At 24.9% G+C, this 13,156-nt stretch overlaps 1 protein-coding gene across 1 annotated transcript; it reads left to right on the top strand.

The window, feature by feature from the left end:
- Positions 1-4,666: 4,666 nt before the first annotated feature.
- LOC132922783 (nucleolar protein 12) lies at positions 4,667-7,165 on the top strand. Its single transcript, XM_060986477.1, has 4 exons — positions 4,667-4,882; positions 5,383-5,488; positions 5,557-5,718; positions 6,782-7,165. The coding sequence occupies exons 1-4, from the start codon at positions 4,782-4,784 to the stop codon at positions 7,055-7,057; spliced, it is 645 nt and encodes a 214-aa protein (XP_060842460.1). The 5' UTR covers positions 4,667-4,781; the 3' UTR covers positions 7,058-7,165.
- Positions 7,166-13,156: the final 5,991 nt, after the last annotated feature.

Raw genomic sequence — 13,156 nt, 5'->3', positions numbered from 1 at the left:
AATCTAGTCACAACACTGGACTGAAAACGGGTACCTACTGATAACGACAAACATAACATTCTCATAACTCTTCATACGTCTAAATAGTAAATAAATACACATTACAGATGAGTAATAAATTAAATAATAAATATTATAGTTATTAGTTATTAATATGAGTCTATGAATCATAATCAGTCTATACTGTATGATAATATAGTATGATCTATGGTGACACGGATTATTTACCGTTCATGAAAATTATTTGAAAATTAAAAACAATTAGAATTTAAAACTAGAAATAGACTTAATACAGCTAAAAGCGACAAAAGCAATAATAATTATTAATTAATAGATATGTGTTATACCTACAAAGAATATGTACTTTTAATTTGTATACATATTGAGGCATCTTTTAGAAAGTCAAGTTTTAAAATTACAAAAATTTTAAATGTCTCAGATAAATAATATCCAAACAGGTATATTTTATAAATTTGCAAATACAATTACAATAGTCAATAAATATTATTTTTTTTTTTTAATTTAAATATCTAATAAGTAATAATTACAAAACAGTAATACACTAAAATTATTATTATTTATAAATATTTGTATTGCATATACCTATTCATACGGTCAATAAATCTTTAAAAATGTATCTATCGTTTTTCTTTTTTTTTACACTTAATAAATAAATATATTTAAATTTAAAATAAAATGCATTTTATAAATAAACTTTTTTCTTGATCATTAAGAAGATTATACTTACGTAGAATAAATTAAGAATAAACTTGCAATGTTGTTCTAAAAAATTCGTCTGTATTGAGATTTTCAACTAATTGTTTACAAAATATACATACTCATTATTATTATTATTTTTTCGATAGTACTTTTTTAATTACTTAATTTAGTATTTGTTATGACTCTATTGTTTTGTATTTATCCCATTATATTTGTTTAATGAATTTATAAGCATTAAGCAATAAGAATGTATGATATGATAACAGCAGTCAACAAACTGAACAAATGATGAATTTTGTTATAAAATCTAAAAATTTATTTTTGGCCCTTTCCTAATGGGCATCATTGTTTTATAAAATATGTTTACTTAAAATGTTGTAGTTTTAAACATACATTTTCTAAATTTCTTCTTTCTAAATCATGAATCAAAATTGTAAATTCTTAATTTAAAAATATATTTATAAATAAAAACTATCTTTATCTAACAATAAACGTACATAAATAAACAAAAATTCTATAATTTTATAATATATTTTAGTAATTTATTCTGGAATTATTGATATAAGATTACAACACAAATTGTTTAATATTTATAATGAACTAAATAGATAGGTGTGTTAATATTAATAAAGTCACTGATAAATGATAATTATGGAACTTATACCTAATTGCTAATTTCATTATTACTCGTATAGATGCGAATAACAATTTGTTATAATATAGTTATTAGGTAATTGAATGTAATTATTAACTATTTACCCATTTAATAGTTAAGAATATCTGAATATTAATTTATGATTACGTGATTCTGTTATATATAATCATAATGATTAATGGATAATGGTATATAAAATTAATAGTATAAATTAATTAGTATTAATAGTATATAGGTAGGTATAATAGATAGTAGATGCTTACTATTTAGTAGTTACTATTACACTAAATACACTATTGTTAGCCGTTAGGTATTACTAAATTTTCATATATTTTCCTACAACCTAGAAAATTCGACAATAATATCATAAATCATAATATAGCAGAAACATTTATACATATCATAGGCACCTAACTACCTAAGTAAATAATCATATAATGCTAAAAATAATTAGTTTAAACAAATATAACGACGTATAATTCATCACTATAGTTGATACATTTTGCATATAATATACCTTATTAGTACTTAAGTCCTTACTCTTTAATGTGCCAACGGACTATCCGGCTATGTGTAGTATAGGTATTAATTATAACGTGTACACAATTTTATGAACAAATTAGAAAGCAATTATAGAACATTTTAAATGCTCATTATCGGAGATATAATTATTTATTGCATTCTTTATAAATTGAAAATTTATAGTTTATACAATATAAATGTATTACCTATGTATACATTTAACTTATATAAAACCTAATATACCTAATATACATATACCTAATATATAATACCATATATTAATATATTATACCTAATTATACATATATTATAGATTAGTGAGGGAATGATGAATACAATTTACAAATTACCCTTGTCCTTTACATGTTATTCATATGAATAATAGTAAATAATAATAGTTTCATAATGGTTACATTACTATAGTTACTATACTTACTAGTTACTAGGGCCAGTAGGGCCCAAAATTGCATATATTTGCATGTAGTAAGTTTTTACTGAATAGTCTAAAAAATTGATAAATAACCTACAAATTAAAATTATGCAAATACAAATTTTTATTTTACATGTAGTTGCAATAATAAGTTACATACCTATTTTAAGTTTCTTTATTAATTTGCATATTTTTTATATTGTTCGTTGTTGACTGCATATTTAAGTCAAATATTATGTAATTATTAACATAAATTATTTATAAAAGACATAACGATAAACTAAATATAATTTATAAATTTATTTATATAGTTGTACTTGTACAGACTACAGTTTGATCTTTGACGGCGCGGCGCCGATTGTGAACTGTGAATTTTAATGTTAAAAAAAACATAGTTCATTACCTAATAATTAATATTATTTTATAATTTTTGTTCTATTTTTAAATGTATAATAAAATAATATTTTTTATTTAACATGAATAAAAAATTGTAGTTAAAAGATTTTTTAAATTTATACTTCTATATTATAAAAATATTTAAAAAGTGATGTAATACATTATAGTCTTTAATTGCATAAGCGCATATTTTGATAAGTAGTTTAAACTTATAAACATTACTAATTATTATCATTTTCATTTTTCACAGCAGTATCGAAATCAGAAAAAATCGAGACAAAAAATACAATGTGTGGCTTGCGTGAAGGTAATTTTAGTCTTAGCGACCCTTATTCTACAATAAGGTGAGTATGAAGATCCGCTTCTTTAAGTTTTTGCATATTTTTATTGACTTTATTGAACCCAATGAAGATGAACAACTCGGACAATTTATCCATCACAGAAGTTATACAAAAAATCATATTTTGCATATTTTAGAGATTAGACAATAATTAGCCTATTTTTCATATTTTAGAATATATTCCATTATTGTTCAAAAAAAAATCATATTTTGTTAATTTCACGAATTTTGATTTTTTCCAGCAGGAAAAAAATGAATTTGCTATGAATAATAAAAATCATTCAATTACCTACTTGTTTCATGTTTGTATTTAAATTGGTAATTTTGGTCACTGTTACTCTCAGTCGATGATTGTACTTGTATCTAATAATCGATTATCGATAATGTAAATTTGTAAATAGTACAATTTTTACTATTTACTTGTACTTGACCAATTATTATGTTAGGTATTAAAAATGTGTTATAATGATAATTTACAAAAATGATTAATAATTTGTTAATAATTTGTTCTTATTGAATATATTGTTTATTTGTTTTTATATATTTTATTATATTTATTTAGGTACCTTATACCTATCTATGTATTAATTGTTTTTATTTAATCATTTTAGTCTTTAGATAAAAAAAAAATAATAATAATTATCTGTATATTTGCAAATTTAGCTTAAGAGATATTAAGATGAGAATATTTTTAGGTTTATTAGAGTATGTTAGCATCATATTTTAAGCTTAAAAATACGCTTTTTACTCGTGACACATACGTACCTTAGATATCTCTCTTATGTCGACTTTCGCCACAAGCTCACCCAACATATAATAGGTTTATTCACAGGCGCAACTAGGCCATTATTATTTTTCTTTATAAGGGTAGATTTTTTCTAATATCATAGACCCGCAAAGTTTCGGCCCTGTATTTCTTAATAGTAATATATTATTATATTGTATTCTATAACTCATGAAATAATAATAAATTCATGCAAGGCCGTTTTTGAGGGAGGGTTCAAGGGGTCCGGACACCCCCCAAAATTTTTAAAAGTAGATATATTTTAGTGGTGAATATAGTTTAATTTAATATATAATAGTTAATTTAGTATATTCTCTATACGTAAAGGTGGTTATTAATGTTCTGTGGTTCATCAATGGTTCTCAATAAGTAATTGTGATCAACACGGGTCATTTATTATAAAATCATACAGCTAAACGAGCAGATTTTAAAAATTTTTTAAGTTAATCAATTTGACTTTATTAGTTATTTAAAAAAAAAAATTCAAAAGGTTTTAGAATTCTAGATTCTATAACAAATAAATGATTTTTAATGATAGTAATTTGAAATTTTATTATTTGGATATTGGATGGAGTGGGTAGTTCCTCTAACATAATATCACCTAACTACCTAAGATTTACTGTAATTGGCATCTCAACCTTTTTTAATTCTATTTTAATACGAAATTATTTTAGATCTTTTAAAATATTGATTAGTACCGCCACTCGGTATTTTTATGATTGGTTAAACCGTGAACTATGATAATTATCTATAACAGTATGGTTAATGGTTAAACTGATATGAATTGTTGAGGTTATAAATTGTTATCACTTATCAAATTAATATTTTGCCGATTGTCAACATACAACATGTGTAATGTGTACTTGTGAGTTTGTGATTTAAATAGGTCCTAGACTCCTAGATTTAATACAAAATACAATTAACTTACGTCGAAATGGAATACGAATTCAAAGACAGAACTAAAGTGAAACGGCATCGAAAGCCAATTAATAGGACAACCAAACGAACTATAACTTTTGATGAAAAATCTAGGAAGTAAGTATTAACTTGATAATTTAAATTATTCAACTAAATGGTTCTTGAAACACATATAAAATAAACTCAATTCTAATAAAACATCTTCAGAACATGTTTGTTATGTATTTCTAATAGTATACTACATACACATTCCAAAATAACATAATATACATTTTAAGTTGACCAACTTTACCTTGGTGCTTGACTCAGCAATTGACTGATAGAATTAAATTAATAAAAAGTGATTTGTTTATCTCATCAGAACTTTTTTTTTTATAATATATTAATAAGTAATAATTAGTTATAAAATCTAAATTTCTTTTATTTCTTTTTGTGTTTTTATGTCTAATTAATTCAATCTTTTATTGTGTATAAATGTATATATATCTTAAATGTTTTAATTTGTTATTTATGTATTATTTTATATGGGTACTATCAATAATTTGTCAAATGTACTGTCATTATTTTTATAGTTGCCTGTGATTAATTTAAATTTAAATACTTATTGATATTTCTAGAGATTTTTTGACTGGATTTCATAAAAGAAAGCTTGCACGAAAAAAGAAAGCCAAAGAGGATTTTGAAAAGAAACTTAAAGAAGAAAAGAAAAGAATTAAAGCAGAGGTTTAATATTGTATTAGTTTTAGATAATAAATCCTATTTTTTATTAATATAATTAATTTAATTTACAGGCAAGAGAAACATTTTTAAAATTGACTAATTCACATCCATTTATCCCAGAACCTCTTGATATGGTCACAAAAGAATATAGTTTAGAAAATCATACAGTACAAATTTGTGATCTTTCAACTGATGAAATTGCTAAAAGTAATAATTGGATTGGATCAAATCAGGTAATAAAATACTATTGTTTTCTAATTATTTATGAAATATTTTTAGCCAAATTAAGGTATTATAATAATAAATATTTTAATTTTTAAGCGAATTGTGACCATTTCTAAATATTAATATTTTACATATTTATATTATAATTTGTTTAAAAATTAAAATATTGTAAAAACCTACAAGAGAACACAACTTTTTTAACTTTTAATTTTATAATAGGTCATTTTATTCTAATATTTTAACTAATTACACTAAATTTGAATGTATATTTTGGTGTGGTATGCATTAGTAAGAGATTTCAACAACACATGCAGATACAACATTCTCTTAAAATTACAAGTTTTAGGTATATGTATACCATTAATAACTCAATTTTATACAATTTTAGAAGTTGTCGACAATATTTATCTCACTTTTCTAACAAAAAGTTCCCTTTCAACAAATTCATTAAAAACAATTGTTTCTGAGGCAGTATTTCCTTCAATATTCATTTTTTATTATCAATCTATAGTAGAGGTAAAACACTATTTTTAATAATTATTATTATTTTAATTAAAGATTTAACTGTTCTTCATATAGTCTTACTGCATTTTGATTATGATCTCCTGTTTCCAGATCAATAAAAAATTCTGAGTAATTGACAGTTGTGTGAAGGTAACCATATATATTCAGTATTTATAGTGTATATTATTTACTACTACTCCAAATTGGATTTATTTTACTTTGAATAATTGGCAAAGAGTTTCCACTTTACACTTTTTGATAATAAAAAATTATTTTTCTAATTTAATATCTTTTAAAAATTCTAAAATTAAATTTCAATGTTTTATATGGTAACATTTAATTACTATAAATTATAAGTAGAGTGATTGACTAAAAATTGACTTGTAAATCATGTATTGGACCATTACCGTCATTGTAAAATTGTATGTAATTTTAAACATGATGCATTCTTTAATGTTTAGTATGTTGTACACATTTGTATGATTTATATTTTACAAAAATTCCAATAATCTTTTTATTTAAATTGTATTTATTCTTTCACATCTATTTATATGTATCTTTTTTTAGGTAATTTATGAAGATGACAAAGAAAGTGAAAATGAAGAGGATATTGATAAAACAAATGAAGATGATGCCGAAACTATACCTGGCATGAGTTTCAGTTCAATTAAAGAAATTAAAAAAGCAATAAAAAAACAAGCAGCTGAAACTGTACAAAACAGTAAAATATTTAAAATGAAAAACAAAATTGAACGAATTAAAGATAAAAAGAAAGCTAAAAGGAAGAAACTATTAGAAACAAAAAGACAAAAATGGTTGAAAAAAAAAGGGAAAAAGAAATAATTAATAGTAGTTATATTATTTATATCAATGTAATTACTTATTAAATAATATTGTTGAAATTGCAATATTAAAATAATTGTTGTAAAATAAAATTGAAATATGATAATATTTTACCTGATGTGTGTTGTTCAGTAAGTCACGATCATATAAATTAATATATTCATTTGTATTCTATAGTTCTATACTCTGTCTAAAATTAGAGTAACAGCAAAAGTGTTGACCAATTTTTGTCTGGTTCAATCAGACTACACCCATTAATTGAATTGGTTTTAGTTAGAAATACATAAATGTTTCTGATACACTTTAGCTGAAAAATCGTTTTACATTTTATGATTAGAGAAACGTAAGCTATGCAGTTGTTAAATAACAAAGTGTTGCTCCCAAGAACATGGCACAATGCATGTTAAACATACTCCTTGCTGTTACCTAAGGTTACTCTTGTTTGAAACAGAATATACACATGTAACTTTCGGAAGATTATATTTAATCATTATTACTAACATTTCTGTATCTATAATTGTTTAATTGTGGTTAATGATTTTATTTTACAATGATAATGAAATTTATGAATTAAAAAATTTAATAAAATGAATACAAAATCTGCAAATAGCTAATTTGTGCTGTTTATGTCTAGTGATTTAAACTGAAAATTTCATAAATGTGATATAATAGTATAATACTCATGTTAAGACTTACATGTAATAATTGTTTGATAGTTACTATACATTACCTGTGATAGTCCATAGTCCGCACCACAAACATTGCACAATAAATTATAAAATGTAAATATTAAGTAGAATTACTATTCTATGCAAAAGATATTAGGTAATTTCTAAGTTTTATTAACAGTTAATAAGATTGAAATTTTAAAATATATTTTTTTTACTAAAATTTTAGCATTTATCTTAATTATTTATAAATTATAATCAAAATAATTACATGAAAAGTAATTTGGAATATTAACTAAGTATAATATAATATATTATAAAAAAACAAGTAATTATATGTTATTTAAATAACTATAGATATCTACTACTTACCACCTACGTAACCTAACTTATAGAAATAGGTACATAATATTTTTTGCAATGTTATAATTTAGTATTTTAGTAACAGTGTATTCAAATAAAGTATTAAATTATATTTGATATTGTTTAAAAAATATAGGTATAATTTTTAGTATTTTACTTTAAATTGAAGGAGATTAATTCTATAATATCATTGTGACATTGTTAAATCCACAAAGGATTTAGGATGTAGGTATGATCAATCAATATGGTTATATAAGATATAACTGATATTATTTCTTAATACTTTAATAGTCAGTAAGTAATAACTAGGGAACGAATGTTTATGCTCTAAAAAATTTAAAAATATGCATGCAATTATGCACTCTAAGTCTATAAAGTATAAAAATATGCATCAATAACATTTTTTATTTATTAAAAATTTAAAATAATAAATGATTAATAATTTAAAAAATAAAATAAAATATATTATTATTAAAATTAAAAAAGATGTTTGCAAACTGCTGTAGAATTTTTGTTAATCTGAAAATAATATACATGGGTATATATTAGAAACCAAGTACTTATACGAGCAAAAACCTGCTATTCCCGGCTGGCGCGAATATTAGGTACATATAGTCATATAGACTTACAGGCTGTAAGTTTCAGCCACGAGATATTTTGATCTATTAATATTAGTCGTAACAAGGCCGTTAATATAATACGAAAAACTTAAAATATGCACTAAAAGCATGATGAATACAGAAATATTATCAAACAAGTAAAAATCGATAAAATATGAAAAATTATATTGATAAATTTGAATTTTTTGAGTGATGAAACAAATTTCTATCTTACTCTGCATTAGTTTAGATGTTGTTAAAAAATATGATAAAGGCATAAACATCCGCTCCTTAGTAATAACTAACATTAATGATATGCGTCTCCGATAAATTACCTTTGCCTCTCTTTTTGTCGACTTAAAAAAAACCACCAACAACTAACTTAACAAATAACTTAGACTTATAAAAAAATGAATTTCTTCTACACACCAAAATAGACAATAGTTGTCTAAAAACCTTATCCACCCAAAAGCCCACCTCAATAATGTCATCGCTGCCTATCTTTTGAGCATTTGAGCACACTCAGAGTTACTGCAATTACATTCCACGAAGTATCAGATGCGGGAAAGAACACAGATCTGACGTATGCAATGTGCTGCCTGACTTTTACTAGATATCATAGGCGTGTCTACGGGTGGTGCAAGGTATGCACCTGCACCCCCTGCGATTTCAGATGGCATTATTATGAACTAAGACAATTGTTCAAAAGAAGGGCTTTAGTCCCTTAGCCACCCGAGTACACATGATACACCACACACCAGGTTATACCTTTTGTGTCAAAGCTCTGGACACGCCTATGCTATAGATATGCACTATGCCATGGTAGTGTAACGTGGTCGGGGGTGACCCGTTGAATATAAAAGATTCAGTGAAGAAGTTAGTTTCTTTTGAATCTGAATTAACCGGAGCTCGGTAGCAGAAGGCATTTAGGATCTTTAATAATACAAATAAATGAAGATCGGTCCAATAATAGTTAATACATAAAAGTTTATTCATACTTACAAAACAGCTTACTAAAATGTAGGGCTGTCTTGGAGTCCCGGTGAGCGTGATATGGTCATCGCGGAGAACTAACGTTCTCGTACCTATTGGGTTTTGGCCATAGCCTTACAATATACTGAATGTGGCACAAAGTCGGGGGGACTTAATATCTAGATCAGTATGTATATAAAGTGTACATATTATGTTTATTAACTATAAATAATGATGTAACGATTGTTACAGTAGTCACCTTCCTAATTACAAATGCTGCTCAGTTTTTCTAACAGTCAAACTCGACTTAAACGTGTCTTTCTTACTCCCAAAACTAAAGATAAATTTTTTAAATCCACTTTGAATTCCATTTCCGATAAACCATCTACTTATCCTCAAGCTACTTCCTTTAACCAAAACCTTCCTCATTTTTCTTCAAATATCGAAACTTTATTTACTCCTTTAGTAGTTTGTCTCTTTTAACGACTTTATTAAGTCAAGTTCAATTATAATTATATATAACGTTGCACATTTACCTCATAATATTGTTATTGTTTCATTTTTATATGCAAGCTAACTAGGTAGGTACATTAGATTATTTAGATTAATAGTTTTATATTCTTATCTTATTTATATTTATTTTATATAATAAAATATGAACTTAATGAACTTATACTATTTTATAATAATTTATACTAAAACTATATTGTATATTTGTATTTATATATTTTATTTGGTTTGAGCTGTATTGTTTTAATCGTTGAACTATAATAGTTTACGTTAGTATACCTACTATTGCTAATAAAAAATAGGTAACTATAATATCTAACTGTAATGTTATGTCTTGTCTCTTTTTTATACGCCAATGTGACCAAATTGGTCAGTATTATAATAATGATAAAACGAGGATATAAAAACAGAAACAATTGTATTTTTTCCCTGCTGATGGGGGCTCACAACCAATTATAGGGTATAATGACTCATATGAGCCTATAATGCCTAGAGATCTTTATCCGAGCTTGGTTGTATAGGTATAATTACTTACATTCATTCTGCGTCATAAACTTATAATTGATAAACAATTATGGTATGCCCGATATGCATATTTTATGTTGTTGAACCCACGTTGGAAGTGTTAGAGGGGTGTCCTTTTTGTTTGATAACGTGTTAAGCAAATAAACTCAGACTCATTCTGGCATACATTCACGTTCTAAACACATAAAAAAATTACTCCAAAGTGCAGTAGTGCACCAGTACGCCATCAATACCTAATATTAAAATGTAAAAATATTATTGTTGTTGTTTAATTTGAACAAGAACGTATAGACAAATAAAAAATCGTTACCGCGTCACTCATAAATATTTTATAAATTATAATTAATGATTTTATTGTTTTATTTTCATCAAATATAGTTATAGAAAATCAATATGCTATACTTGTCCATGTTACATGACATGAATAGTAATTTCCAGTCAAAAATTCTTTTATTGATGATAAATTGTTAATAGAAAAAAATAATTTTTTTTAAGTTTATCTATTTAAATTAAAAAAAGTGTTCTTGCTTAATTATTAGATTTTTTCGTACATTTTTAAATTTACTTTCTTTAAAAAAAAAATTAGTAAACAATTTAAAATAGGTAACAAATATATAAAAGTTGTTCTTAAATGATTACCTAAACATTTTTACATATTAGGTACCTATCATAAATAGGTACTTTTAAAATATATAAATATTAGCTATAGTAATAATTATGATTTGTAATTTTCTTATAAATATATTTATATAAGCAAGTACTTACTTGTATATTAGTATATTTATAACTTTAAGTATATTACCAAATATTTTTTATTAATTAATTAAACTATATAATAATAAGCAAGTAAATAGGTAAATAGGAAATCCTCTTTTTCAGAATAGTTGAGAGTTGAGGATGTTTTTTTTTTTATTAATTATTAGTTACTAAAATACGATCTTTGAGGGGGGTAACCTATCGCCCCCTAAATGACGTGCCTGTCATACTGTTATTTTAATAGTTGTATATTATTTGTATAATGTATAAATGTATAGCTGTATGCCTGTATATAATATATAACTAGGACTGATATTTTAAAATAAAATCCTATTTTCATATAATCTGTGATGTTATATTATATGACACATGACGTCTCCACCATCAATCTGTATTTGACGATTGATAACTGACAAGTAATACTTTAGAGTCTTAAGTTTATACTAAAAAGCATGTACATTTTGTCAATTTTTTTTTTAATTTAATATAATAATTAGTAATATTCTAACATTTTAAAATCAAATTCACAGAGAAGAATAAGATGATACTCAACATATTAAAAAGTGGAAGTTCGAGTAAACATCATAAGCATAGCGAATGTAAATATTTTTTCAGATTTCTCATGGAATTACTAGTTTTATTCGATACCAATATATCTCAATGGGGCCAAGACTCAAAAGATGGTTGTTTTTGTCAAAAAAAAAGAGGTCCTATCTTTATTATTTAAATTTAAAAGGCGTTTTATTAGTAATTTTTTTGTATGCATTTACATTGATTTTATAGCACATAATAAAATCAACGGTATTGATGTCTAAACGGCGAAGTAAATAAAAATATATAGGCATTGAAGTCTGAAGAGCTAAGGAATAATAAAAGGTTTCTGTAACGTTAAACGATAAACGAATATAATATATATATATATATATTTATATAAAATATTACGTATTATATAATATTTATGGGCACCTGCACCATTGCTATATAATACCTCTATAATACGTGTGTCATTGTCGGTCCTCGCGCAACGAATAAGTACAACAATATAATATTATAATAACAGGCACGAGGGCGGAGAAATTTACCAAACCTACCAGCCATATATACCTATACATATAGGTTAGTCATGTACCTACACGCCACACCAATCTATTTGTATACCTCGCACGATTTTCGATTATTATTTTATTACGTTCGGGTGTCGTAATGAAGTCTATATAAATCCATGCGCGGAACAGTATACGTAGTGGTAAATTAATATTATTTTCTCTACAGCGTTTTATACTTTACTATTTCTCGCTATTCTGGGGATATATATATATATTTGTGGTGCAGGTGATCAACGATCCATAATACCGAATTTAATATAATAGATTTAGTAAATAATTAATAATGTAGAATGCCAGAATGTAAAAAACTCAATGTCACAGTTTCAAAGAGCCATTATAATATATTATTGACATAGTAATAAATTCAAAAATAATTCTTACCAACTTGTAAGTATCTAATTTTCATTGTATAAAGTTATTTAATGCCTCCCACGAGTAACCCTCATAATACCCAACCGATATTCCAGTTAATTTCAAACCCAATGGCCCCTCTGTCCCCCTGGCTACGGCACTGTTTCAAACTGTCACTTCCGATATGTTAGAGAGGATTTGGGATGAACTGAAATGTCAGCTGGATATTGCATGAGTGTTGGTGGGTAA

The sequence above is a fragment of the Rhopalosiphum padi genome, chromosome 2, assembly GCF_020882245.1.
Source record: "Rhopalosiphum padi isolate XX-2018 chromosome 2, ASM2088224v1, whole genome shotgun sequence".
Taxonomy (NCBI): Eukaryota; Metazoa; Arthropoda; class Insecta; order Hemiptera; family Aphididae; genus Rhopalosiphum; species Rhopalosiphum padi.
The sequence above is the reverse complement of the archived record's forward strand: the minus strand, read 5'-3'. Positions and strand labels throughout refer to the sequence as shown.

Bases quoted from the DNA above. Each gene is read 5' to 3' on its own strand.
- LOC132922783 (XM_060986477.1), top strand. From the start codon at position 4,782: ATGGAATACGAATTCAAAGACAGAACTAAAGTGAAACGGCATCGAAAG. The intron at 5,489-5,556 runs GTTTAATATTGT...TTTAATTTACAG, and splicing joins AGAAAAGAATTAAAGCAGAG to GCAAGAGAAACATTTTTAAA. The intron at 5,719-6,781 runs GTAATAAAATAC...ATCTTTTTTTAG, and splicing joins ATTGGATTGGATCAAATCAG to GTAATTTATGAAGATGACAA.